Below are 12,387 nucleotides of genomic sequence, written 5' to 3' on the forward strand. Positions count from 1 at the left end.
TTGATGGCTGCTGCATTTGACCAAAGATCAGCCTTAAAAGATCAGGCTTGCAGTTGGGGAGTGACTGAGCCACCTTGATACTGAAAGCCCCTGTTGAATGTTATGCCTTTTGCCAGCTAAACTTAGTGCACCAGCTACAACAGAAGTAGCCATCATGGTTCCTTCCAGAGGGTTTTGGTCTCCAACTTCTATCAGCACCAGCTGGTATGGCCAATGGCCAGGGCTGATGAGAGTCCAGTAACATCTGAAAAGGAACCATGTTGACTACCCCTGAGCTACAACTTCTCCAGGACAGAGATAGCTTATCAGAATGATCCATAGGCTGTTAATTCCAGGTAGGTTACCACAGTGCAGGGATTCCTTTGACATCTCATAAACTTCTTTTAGTTCAGAACACAGCTGTCTGGCTCCTCCCTGGCACTTGTGATATATTTGTGACCTGATCACTGAATAGAGAGACAGACACAGAAGCTGGGTTGAACTAGGGGCACTTCAGTTAAGAGTAAAACCCATAAAAAACCTTGTTGAGGGAAAACATTAGTACAGGAGCAAACCTGAACCTAAACAACAGCAGTCACTGGGGAGACCAAAACTCCTGCCTGCAGGAAGGGGAGGCAAGGTTGTCAAGCCTGCCTCACATTCCCAGGTCACCCCATGACGGTGAGTAGGAATGCCTGTGCTGCTCCATCCCCACCCACTCAAGGCCCCATAGCTTTGGTCAGATGAAGCAGTTTAGCCTCAAGGCCCCTATCCTACTACAGAGATGCAGAGCCCAGAGTGTAAGCCTCGGGGGCAGCCCATCACCCAGAAAGGTGCCCAAAGGCTAAAATGCAACTACTTTCCTTCCTGAACCGCCAAAATCAACCAAACTGAAGATCAGATTAGCCGAATTAACAGTACAGCAGACCATCTGATACCTAGCACCCAGCTATTCAGTATGGAATAGGCAAAACAAAAACAAAAGAAAACCCCACAGACAGGTGGATCAGCCATAAATTCAAACGGAGAGACAGGGAGGGAGGGTGGTGGGTGCTGCTGCCAGGAAAAGAAGAGGGAGAAAGGTGGCAGCACAGCACTTAAATGACAGCCTGTCTCTACCCCACTCTCAAGCATGTGACTGACACAAGAGAGTCAGACAGGCTGTCTCCTGCAGCCTGAACAAGCCACAGATTTGCCCCGCTAGCTGGTACTAAGACAGAATGGGCAGCAGAATGCAACAGCTTCACTTGTTAGTTTTCTTCTAAGCACAAGAGCTGGTTTTATATGGCTTGGGATCTAGAGGCCTGAAGAACCCTTTCCCAAATGTACCTGTCCATGCACTGAGAATCAGTGCCCTACCCTCTTAAGTTACAGTAGGTCATTTGTGGTCAGTGTTAAAATTTCATTAACTGTGGCATTTCTCCCCAGAAAGGCTCACCTGGTACCTATGCTGATATTACAGTGTCAGGTGAAGAAGGTTTTATTTTCCCAGCTTTACTTACTAAATCCAAAGGTCTGATTCCCACATTGTTCCATGCAGCAGCAAGGAGAACACAAGTAGATTACTCATGGGTGCAAAATACACAATATAGCTACAAGTATTCAGTCTGAACTTGGATGAAGTTCAGATACATCCGTCCTGGTGGATTACATGGCTGGAAGAGAGGAGTGAGGAACAGGAAGGGAAACAGCTTCATTTCCACATGGAAAAGAGGGGGAATACCTAGCTGAATCTAGGAATAGAGCTCTATGGTCGTAACCCCTTCATGCACTAACAAGCACTCATGCACAGTAACGTTTGACTGTAATTTCCCACAACAATTACTTGGAATGTGTTACGTTCACATCCCCCCTCTGTTTGTTTGTTTGTTTGTTTGTTTGTTTTGTTTATGGTCCTTACTAGCTCAATTGCAGATCTCAAAACTGCTAATGCGCAAAGCTTCATGTAGATGACAAAAACATGGGGGATATCTCTGTGGTAGTGTAAAGTAGCTACATTTGTGCAAAGTTAGAAATAAAACAAATAAGTTATCTGTTGAACATTCTAGTGAATATGCACACAAGGTGGACATATTGACAATATTTGACTTCTTTTGGTAACGGTGTGATCAATGTTGATATGTTTGTGTTGTTGTTTAGTCGTTTAGTCGTGTCTGACTCTTCCTGACCCCATGGACCAGAGCACGCCAGGCACTCCTGTCTTCCACTGCCTCCCACAGTTTGGTCAAATTCATGCTGGTAGCTTTGAGAACACTGTCCAACCATCTCGTCCTCTGTCATCCCCTTCTCCTTGTGCCCTCAATCTTTCCCAACATCAGGGTCTTTTCCAGGGAGTCTTCTCTTCTCATGAGGCGGCCAATGTATTGGAGCCTCAGCTTCAGGATCTGTCCTTCCAGTGAGCACTCAGGGCTGATTTCCTTAAGAATGAAGAGGTTTGATCATCTTCCAGTCCATGGGACTCTCAAGAGTCTCCTCCAGCACCATAATTCAAAAGCACCAATTCTTCGGCGATCAGCCTTCTTTATGGTTCAGCTCTCACTTCCATACATCACTACTGGGAAAACCTTTCGCTTCCAGGCATATCCGCAACTGAACGACCTTTCAGCTTTGGCCCAGCCGCTTCATCAGCTCTGAATCTACTTGTACTCGTCCTCCGCTCTTCCTCAGTAGCATGTTGGACACCTTCTGACCTGAGGGGCTCATCTTCAATGTCATAACTTTTATATGCCTGTTGCCTTTGTCCTTGGAGTTTTCTTGGCAGGGATACTGGAGTGGCTTGCCAGCTCCTGCTCTAGGTGGATCACGTTTGGTCAAAACTCTCCACTATGACCTGTCCATCTTGGGTGGCCCTGCACGGCATAGCTCATAGCTTCTCTGAGTTATTCAAGCCCCTTTGCCACGGCAAGGCAGTGATCCATGAAGGGGGATATGTTTGTAGTAGTATGCAAATCTGGCAGCTTCTCCGCAAGGCAAATTAGCCCGATGACTCCCCTCACCATGAGCTGCTGAGAAAACATGGGCTAAAGCAATAAGTGGGCACCATTCAGCATATTGGTTGTATGAATCTGCTGTAAGGAAAATGTTGTTAATAGGTGTAATTTAATAATATTTGCTGGCTACAGAAATAAGTAGCAGTGCTTCTCTCTCCTTCCTGTCTGTTGTGAGGAGAAACAACAGTGCCTGCTTTTTAACTGTAGTTAAACCTTTTGTTTGAAAGGGTTTTCAAACAAAATGCAAAACTTTATGCACCTGGAGTGTTGTAAGAATTGACAGCTTCAAATATCACATTGAATATTTTGCAGAGCACTTTCAAGGACAAATTCCTTACAAGTTCTCTTTCTCTTTATTCCCCAATATAGGTACTCCTGGAACCAGGTGTGATTCAAGATGTGCTTGCTGCAGGGAGCCATCTGCAGCTGCTGGAAATGCTTAGTTTATGTTCTCACTATCTTATCCAGGTAAGGCTAAGGGGCTTGATTCTCCCCTTTATTTGGTTGCACTTAGCTTAATTCTTAAGTCTGTGTTACATGTGTGAGGTCGGGATGAGCACCTTCAGCTGTATGACAGAAAGCGATAACTACACAATACCTTGATTAAGACTTTGAACTGGACTTCTGTTTAGCCTTTGATCTGTACAGGACGGATTTCTTTTGGGAATGGGGAGGCAGAAATCAGGTATATGCCCCTGTGTTCTCCAGAGAAGACAACTGTAATGTGTGGCACATGTGGCTGCCTTTGAAGATTGTTCAAACACTTCCATTAGTGCAGGATATTGCTGTTTAGATTACTACCTGGAACTGGACATAATTATTATTATTTTGTCAGTTTACTCATATAAATTTCTCAAAGTGACTTACAAACACAATCAAAACACTCAAACAATTAAAATAAACACAAGTACATCTATACACGTTATGAGAATGATTCACCTGTGCTATGCCAAATGCTCTGGTTTCCAGTCTGTTTTGAGGTCTAATTCATAGTGCTATGTTTAGACCTTCATGGCTTAGGTGGTGCTTTAAGTACCCTGCTCCTATCTCCATCTGTGCACCTTCCTCTCCATTCTTTAGGCTAAAGAGGGTCAATATTGCCTATGTACTTTCTGTACAAGTAAACAGCTATATTGCAGGGTTCCTGCAGAGCATTGTTTCAACAACAGGGATCTACCCAAACCTTTTCAGATAAAGACATTTTGGTGCGTAGAATGCAAAGTCATTTTAAAACAGCATTTTTGGGACCTGGAAACTGTTCCTTTTCTGCAAAACATAAAATAAAGAATCACTGAATTGTAATAGTTCTTTTCTCAGTGTTTTTGTCACAAAAGTGAATGCTTTGCGAAAGGTGGTTCACAGAGCATCTGGAGCACTCGCTGGTGGGTGTCTGCAACTTTACAAATGATTAGCTACCCCCTCTGCAATATAATGGTCCCCCCTCTTTCAAAATAGAAGTTACTTACAGGGCTGCCAAAAAATGAGCAAATGGCTGTCTCAGCCCATCATTTCTATGGCTTTAGGGTGCTCTTTTCCCTCTATTTTTTTGCCTGCAGATTACTGGGTTGAAGGCAAGAGAAGTAGAACCAATAGCACTCATCTTGTCTGATCTATTGCTGCAGTTTGAAGTGGCGAGATAACTGTTTCCCCTTGTGGCGATTCCCCCCCCCACTATATTTGCCATAGGGTTTGTATAGGGTACAGCGAATCTAGAATAACATTAACCAACCCTAACACTTTTTATTGTTGTTGTTGCATTACTCTTGTGAACATCTTGCCTGATGAAAACTATTGAAAAGCTTGGAAGCTTGCCACTATTTTGTGCTTGGTTTCAAGAAAAACATTGTCCATTTGGGATCTTTTAAACCTTCATCAAGTCACCCCAGTTTTCTCATTCTAAATGTTGATGCTTCTGTATTGCATTTTATGTATAGAGATAAGATTCAGATGCCTTTCCTTTATGTGTCTGCTAGTTTTGATAGTGGATGAAGGAGCCAATCTGGCGTTTATCTCCAAGACCTGGGTGGGTGAGCTGGGGGGAGTGGATTTTGCCCAGCTTTGCTTGTCTGGTACTTTGTGCAGCATCAACATAGACTAGAGGATCTGGGATAGGAGTTGACTTCTCCTTCTGGGGACTGGCCTTGCTGGTTTACCACCTAGCCTACTGCCCAGCAGCTTTCCCAGCTGTGTTGGTTTACTGTAGTGTGGTGTGGGGAACTGTTGTCATGAGAGACTGCAGCATGCATACCATTGGGGGTATGGAAATCAGAGATAGTGTCCTCTCTGACACTGTGGGGTAAATCCTGTCCCCTGGTATTCTGCGGAGCTATGTGCTATTAAATAGGCAGCATGACTGCTAGAGCAGATGGTGAAAGTACCACTGCAAAGTTGACCAAGCATGAGTTAGAGCACATAATGGTGCCTACCTAGTGGTGATGAAAACAATGAAGCAGGCCTACTCCATTGGATCATTGAGTAATTGCCCAGTGGAGCTCTTCAGGGTGGTCTGTGGGCTCTTGAGACTTATATTGGTAGATGGAACCCACCCAGGACACCTCAGAAACCCTTTGTGATTTCCTTGCTGCGTGTTTTGAGGGCAGTCACCTGCCTTGGTAGTGAGCTTGATGCCATGGTTGACACAACTTCTAGTAAGGTTTCCAATGCTCCATCAAACCTTTCAATGTGAGATCAGTTTCAGTTCTTGCAGCCCAACAACATGTGCCAAGTGCTTGCAAGTATGCACCCAACCACATATCCTCTTAATCCTTGTCTTTCATGGCTGATTGAAGCTAGATTGGAGGTGGGGAGCTAGGTGTTTTTAAGTGGGGGTGGGGTGGTGCCTTCCACCTTGAAGGAGACACTAGTGTGGCCAGTCCTGAAGATAACGTTGTACAAGTGTTTCTCATCCCCCCTGGCTCTGGAGCTACAGGTGCTGAAGGACACCATATTATCTCCAGTGCTGTTTAACATCAAATCATATTTGGAATTAGTCATTAGGAGATTTGGAGTGAGGTATGATCAATATAGGGATGCGGGTGGTGCTGTGGGTTAAACCACAGAGCCTAGGAATGCCGATCAGAAGGTTGGTGGTTCGAATCCCCACGACGGGGTGAGCTCCCGTTGCTCGGTCCCAGCTCCTGCTAACCTAGCAGTTCGAAAGCACGTCAAAGTGCAAGTAGATAAATAGGTACCGCTCTGGCGGGAAGGTAAACAGTGTTTCCGTGCGCTGCTCTAGTTTCGCCAGAAGTGGGTTAGTCATGCTGGCCACATGACCCAGAAGCTGTACGCCGGCTCCCTTGGCCAGTAAAGCAAGAAGAGTGCCGCAACACCAGAGTCGGTCACGACTGGACCTAATGGTCAGGGGTCCCTTTACCTTTATGATCAATATGCTTATGATGCCCAACTCTGACATCTGAACTGGGTGAACTATTCACAGGTCCAGGGAACTGGCCTGGATGGGGCTGCACTCTTTCTAAAGGAGCAGGTTGTTGTAGACCTAGTTATTGGAACCCCAGGTGTTCCTTGGTGCCTTTAACCAGCTGCAGCTAATAAGACAGCTACCACCATTCTTGAATTGGTATAATTTAACCATAGGTGTTCATGTATTAGATTACTGCATTGTCTTCTATGTGGTATGAAGGTTGGTCTCAAGGATACAGCTAATGTAGACAACTAGCTGGCCAGAGAATTAGGAACTGGAAGGTATATAATGCCATGAATTCCTTAGAACTTTTGCCGACTCATTAGTTGCTCAGTGTTTTAATTAAGCAACACTGAACTGTGTTGAAGTTTGCTGGATTCCCGAGGGTTTGGTTTTAATCTTGAATTTCTGAATTGAAGGACTAGAAAGATTTGCAGGATTTCTTTTCGCCCCATGCCCCTCTTAGAATGTGGACAGGAATTTATGGTGGCAACAGCTGTAGAGAAGTCCAGTAGAGTGACTCTTCGATACAGTGCTGTTGTCTTTATTAAGAAGCAGTAACAATCACAGCAATATGTTCTATTTTTACATTCTGTTATCTGAATTATTACTGGCAGGCAAGGAGAAGTGCTGGAAAGTGTTGTGGTTTTTCTTCCCGGGAGCTTTTATTACCTTGATAGAAAGACTTGATTAGACACTGGGGCTTAGTTTATGATACAACTAAAGTCTATATAGTTAGGCTAATTCATAGTTTAACATGTGCAGGGAATTAATCTTACAAAAGGTGCTGTGCTACAATCCACATGGGCTGGCAGGAGCTTTTGTTAAGCGTCTGCATTCATGCAGTCCTTACAACACGGCAAATAATGTTTTAAAGGCAGGTTGTTTCCCCCCATAACTTGGTTTTTGAACCTGTGAACATCTGCTGACTGAAAGGTGCTAGGTTCAGGGGTAGCAACTGTGATGTAGGTCTTGCCCTGTGGCAGTTGCTTAAAGTGGCAGATTTCATGGAGCACACAATTTTCCTGCTTGTCTGTCATTTTGAAAAGGCAGGGGAGAAGGGAATCACAAGACACACTGCCTGTGATGTTTGATCTGTGCTGGTGGTGTGACGCATGAAGCAATAAGCATGCATTTGGACATCCATCTAGGAACTGCATCTTGATTTCATTCATTCAGATATTTGCTGAATGATAATGACGTGTACTATATATATATATATTTATCCATCTTATCACTTAATTTGTGTTTCATTTGTCAAGTGGAACTGGTTGGTACGTGCAAATATTACATGTCCTGTAATTTACCAGCCAGCATTTGAGCAGAGGGGAGTCTCACTGGACTTGGGATGGGTGGGAAGCTTTCAGGTTTTAAAACAACAAAACTGGTATTATAGATGATTGGGGTGTATTTTGTTTTGTCTTGAAAGACTCTGGAATCCCCACAATACTCACCACTAAGCAGTAGGTGGCAGTGTAAGCCCACTTGTTTGAATAAATTAAAGCGTCAGAAAGAACAAAAATGAAAAGAAATTATTTATTTTGCTCCATATTAGTCTTGTGACCTAATCAGTAAAAAAGTCATTATTCACACAACACTGGGCAATATGCATTGTAATTTTTAACAAATAATGGGGAACTGTTAACGGTTTCACAGGAAATACAGCCCTGTCTTGTGCAGCAGTGGTCATTTATCATTGCACTTTGTGAAATCACTCATTTGTTCTAATTTGAATGTAAATGACTCTAAGGTTTTACAAATAAGGTGACAGACTCACATAAATGTAATTGCAGGGTTCATCTCTCTCTTTTTATATATCACTCATTAAGTTATGAATTAAATACATCATATTAAACCAGGGGCATGTCCAATGATGATATTGTAATGGCAAATTACTCTATGCTATTAGAGGTGTATTTTTTATTCATGGACATTAATTTGTCATTAAACGGCATTAGTTTAGCACTTTTATGTGGGATACGTGACCTGAAAGAGGAGACTTGCTTCTCTAATGTGAGAGAATAGGAAATATGAGTACCAGATGCATGTAGCCCTTTTAGCTCTTGGAAAGAAATGGAGGAATATTTTATTTCAGCTTCCCCAGTCCTATCCACCCACATGCACAAAATTTTTAAATTGGTTTTTATCCATGTTAATAGACATCTCTGAAGAATGAGTAGCCTTCATATTTTAAATCTTGTTTCTCATCCAAAAGCTACTGAGGAAGGTTAAGATGGGAAAAGAATAAGTTCATCTTCAGATGTCTGTCAGATGCTTGCCGGGTTTTGAGTGATTATTCTTTTCGGCAGCCTAAAATAGAAGTGATAATCTGCTTTGCTTTTAGCAAAGTGGGAAACTTATTAGGTGGGCCCTAGGACTTCTGTTCTCTCTCTCTCTCTCTCTTTCTCTCTCTCTATATTCATGCTTACATTGAGTAAAGCCCCACTCAAATATGAAACCTGCACCACAAAAATAAGAACACAGGTTCAGTACTTGGAATGAATTAATGAAAAGTACATATGAAATTTGAATAATCTGCTCTTGTTGGCAAGCCCTGGGTTGGTAGAATCATATAGTTGGAAGGGACCCAAGGGTCATCTAGTCCAACCCCCCGCAATGCAGGGATCTCGGTAGGGAGCAGAGAAAGTGTGTCTTAAAGTTGGGTAATCAGGCTGAAGAAGTAGGTTCTAAAATGTATCTGCAGGCCATAAAAGCTCTATTGTGCCATTGCAGTCAAGAAGGCTTTGAAATATCCTGAAGACCCCTGCCTCAAAGAAAAAAGCAGGATCTGTGGGTGGAAACAGATTGTCACATGTGAAGAGCCCTTGCTGGTTGCAGCCCTGAGCATACAAAGAGTGCCAAATCTGGAAAGGAAACTTAGCAGGGAAGATGTGGCGCAGGGTGTGAAATACTGGGAACAGTAATGGTTTTGACAGGACTGGTTCTCTCAATCTTTGAACCACAGCAAAGAGAGCAAAAGTCTCCTGTGGACATGCAGACTTCCTCTTTTCCATCTCCTGTACCCCACCTTCATCATCTCCTTTTCAGTTAACTGTGATTAGCATAACATCTGAAACAACGTTCATGATAATGATGGGATTGTGCAAAGCCAAGTTAAAGATAACCATGGTTAGTATTAAAGCACATGATTTGACTAGGATTAGAAGCAGGGGGGGGGCATTTTTAGCAGGAGAGTTATAGGGAAAGGCAGTTTGGGAACCCAAATGGTGCTTCTAATCTGGGGTGGGGAGGGTTGCCATATTTAAAATAGTGAAAATCTGTACAGAAAAGCTTAGCTTTTGGGGCAAAATTGCAAACAACAACACAACCCTGTATTTGAACTATTTTTTGGGGGGGGGGTGTGTGGCAAAAACAGCACTGCAACACGGGCAGATTTTCCCGGAATTTTTTCTCCATTTTTGCCCGGGCACTGCGGCCAACTGCAGTATTTTGGATATGTCTGGACCTATGGCATCCCTAGGGGTGGGCAGCTTTTCAGTGGTGCCCCCCTTTCCCTAGAGTGGCCCACTCGATGTCTATAATGACATCTTGTCAGCATTGGGCCATGGTCTTTCTGTCTACCCAGGCCTTTTAACGTATTTTAATATTTTTAATCCTACGCTGAATTGGGCTAATGTTCCTTTCTCTCATTGGATGTTTTGTTTTATAATTTGATCCAAGCTGTGTGCTTCCTAGAAGATTTGGTTAATAGGTGATGGATACATTATTGTTGTATTATTTATCAATGACATGATAGATCTCCTAGGAATTTATCTGCCTAAATACCAGTTGAAATGAATGGAAGATACCCAAGAACACTTGAGATATTTGCATAAATCCTAATTATGTCAATGAGGTTTGTAGAGGAGCTTCATGGTCGCTTTTTGCCGCAGAAAGTATGCCTACCTGTGTGGATATTATGCTGCAATAGATGTGAGTTTGCAATTAAGCCTCTGCAGGGTTAATACAACTATGGTGTGGCAAATGATATAAAATGCTGGAAATTGTAGTGCTTTTGAAAGGGACTGGCTTTCTTATATATCTACACCAAATCTAAGGTGTAGATAGTGTTTGATTATATAGTCAAATAAAAATCTGGCATTTAATATAGGATGGACGTTGGTTTGCCAAGTGTGCTCGGTCTTTCTCTCTGCATGTGTTTGTGTATATTTGGGGGAGGAGGTTAACCTCTGTAGAAAGGGTTTTATATATGGTTTCCACATAATTTTAGTATATTACCTATTTCTTATTAGTCAGTATCTATTGTCATAAAATGCAACCAGTTAAAGATAACACCATCTCTTTATTGCTGTTCAGATATGTATACAAACTCTGTACCTCTAGCTGGCAATTTGCAGTATATACACTTTTTGATATTTTAAATTGAATTATTGTTTCATCTTGGAACTGATGGATGGAGGGGCAAAATCACCTTCAGTGCATCATGTTTGTGTATAGGAAGGGCTGGTGGTATATGGATGGAAAATCACACAATACCTTGATTTATAATTATTCTGTAATCCAAAAACAAAGCAGGTGGAGTAACAAATGGGTATGATGCCTTGGATATTAATGGCTTGGCTGAGCGATGGAATTTCTAAAGCTGTATACACTTTTTCCTGTCTTAATTATGCATTCATTAGAAGCTTTTATACCCAACAGAATAAAGTAAATATTTTTTGATCTCTGTAGTGTTCTCCCAGATTGTAGATTTGCACAGCAGGGTCTTGATAATCTGAATAAATTGTATTTCCCTAAGGAGTTTATCTTTCAAATAAGGTCATAAAGAAATGCAGTCTCTCCCCTTAGTTCTCCTTGTGTTTTTCTTTTCTTTTTATAGCACAGCACACAGGAACAGAGGTATATTGTACTCTGCTGTGTACTTGGTTGTGATTAACTCTCATTTATCAGCCTCTTACTTACATACATCCTTTCGGTGGCACATGCAGTGCTTTTCTTAAACGTATAAGGAAAAGCAAGTGATATGAAATAATACTAAAATAGAATGTTGATGAGTATTTTCCTATACACTGTAGTTGGTGTCTCTTTTGGCATACGTAATGTGTATATGTTGAGAGCCATAGGTACATTATAATTTGCAGCTGTGTGAGCCATACAAATTCACGGGACTCATATATATCATTTATAAGGGTTGTGGGCACAAGCTCTCTTGTAAAAGTTCTGCTAATCTGATGAAATAAGTGCACACTCACGGTTTAAACCTTTCTGCAACCCAATCTTGTTCACATTTACTTTTTTAAGTAACCCCCCCCCCCGAATTTTAGTTGCATTTTTTTTTATTGGCTTGTGGGTTGGACTAGATGAAGTACCTTCCAACTTTATGATATGTTCCCAATGTAAGTGTTCAGAGGGTTGCAGCCGTGTGTAAAAGTTCCTATGATATTTTCAGTAAGGCTTCTAGAATACAGATGATTGAATTAATTTTAAAACAGAGTTTGAAAAGAATTGACACGCATTAACAAGCTATGAGAGCATTTTCATGAAGCAAAACACTAGAGTCTTTTGCTTCGCTTCTTTACATTTATACTCCACCTTTCCATTAAAAAAAATGCCTAAGGCAATTAACAGTAAAATTCAGAACAACTCCTCTCCGAACTAATTCATAAACAAGCAACCAATATCACAATAAAATAAAGAGGAGTTAAAAATGGCAGCCAGTTTAAAGTGTTATTAAATTATGTACGCTCGATCACATTTTAACCAACCAGGCTAATCACTGCATGAATAAATAGTAATAAAAAGCATGTGTTAGATGGGAAAAGCTCCTTCTGATCATGTAAGTATTTTGAACCAGTGCTTGCAGTGGGGAACTTTGATTTCCTCCCTTCCCCTGCAACCTCAAGTATCACCTTCCATATTGCTCTATACTCTGAGCAGAATTGCACTCAGAGAATGCTCTTCCTGGCAGGACCAAAGTCTGGATCCAGTCACTGAATTAAGAAACAGGGCATAATCCAATCAATGATAAATATTGTA

At 42.0% G+C, this 12,387-nt stretch overlaps 1 protein-coding gene across 3 annotated transcripts in view; it reads left to right on the plus strand.

Moving 5' to 3' along the window:
* The window catches only part of KLHL32 (kelch like family member 32), a 69,495-nt gene that overhangs the window by 23,591 nt on the left and 33,517 nt on the right, over positions 1-12,387 (plus strand). For all 3 annotated transcript variants that reach the window (XM_081186597.1, XM_081186599.1, XM_081186598.1), the window contains exon 5: positions 3,339-3,437. In XM_081186597.1, the coding sequence (XP_081042723.1) occupies positions 3,339-3,437 (99 nt within the window). The remainder of the gene's footprint in view (positions 1-3,338; positions 3,438-12,387) is intronic.

This window comes from Podarcis bocagei (assembly GCF_964188305.1).
Source record: "Podarcis bocagei genome assembly, chromosome: 3".
Lineage (NCBI taxonomy): Eukaryota > Metazoa > Chordata > Lepidosauria > Squamata > Lacertidae > Podarcis > Podarcis bocagei.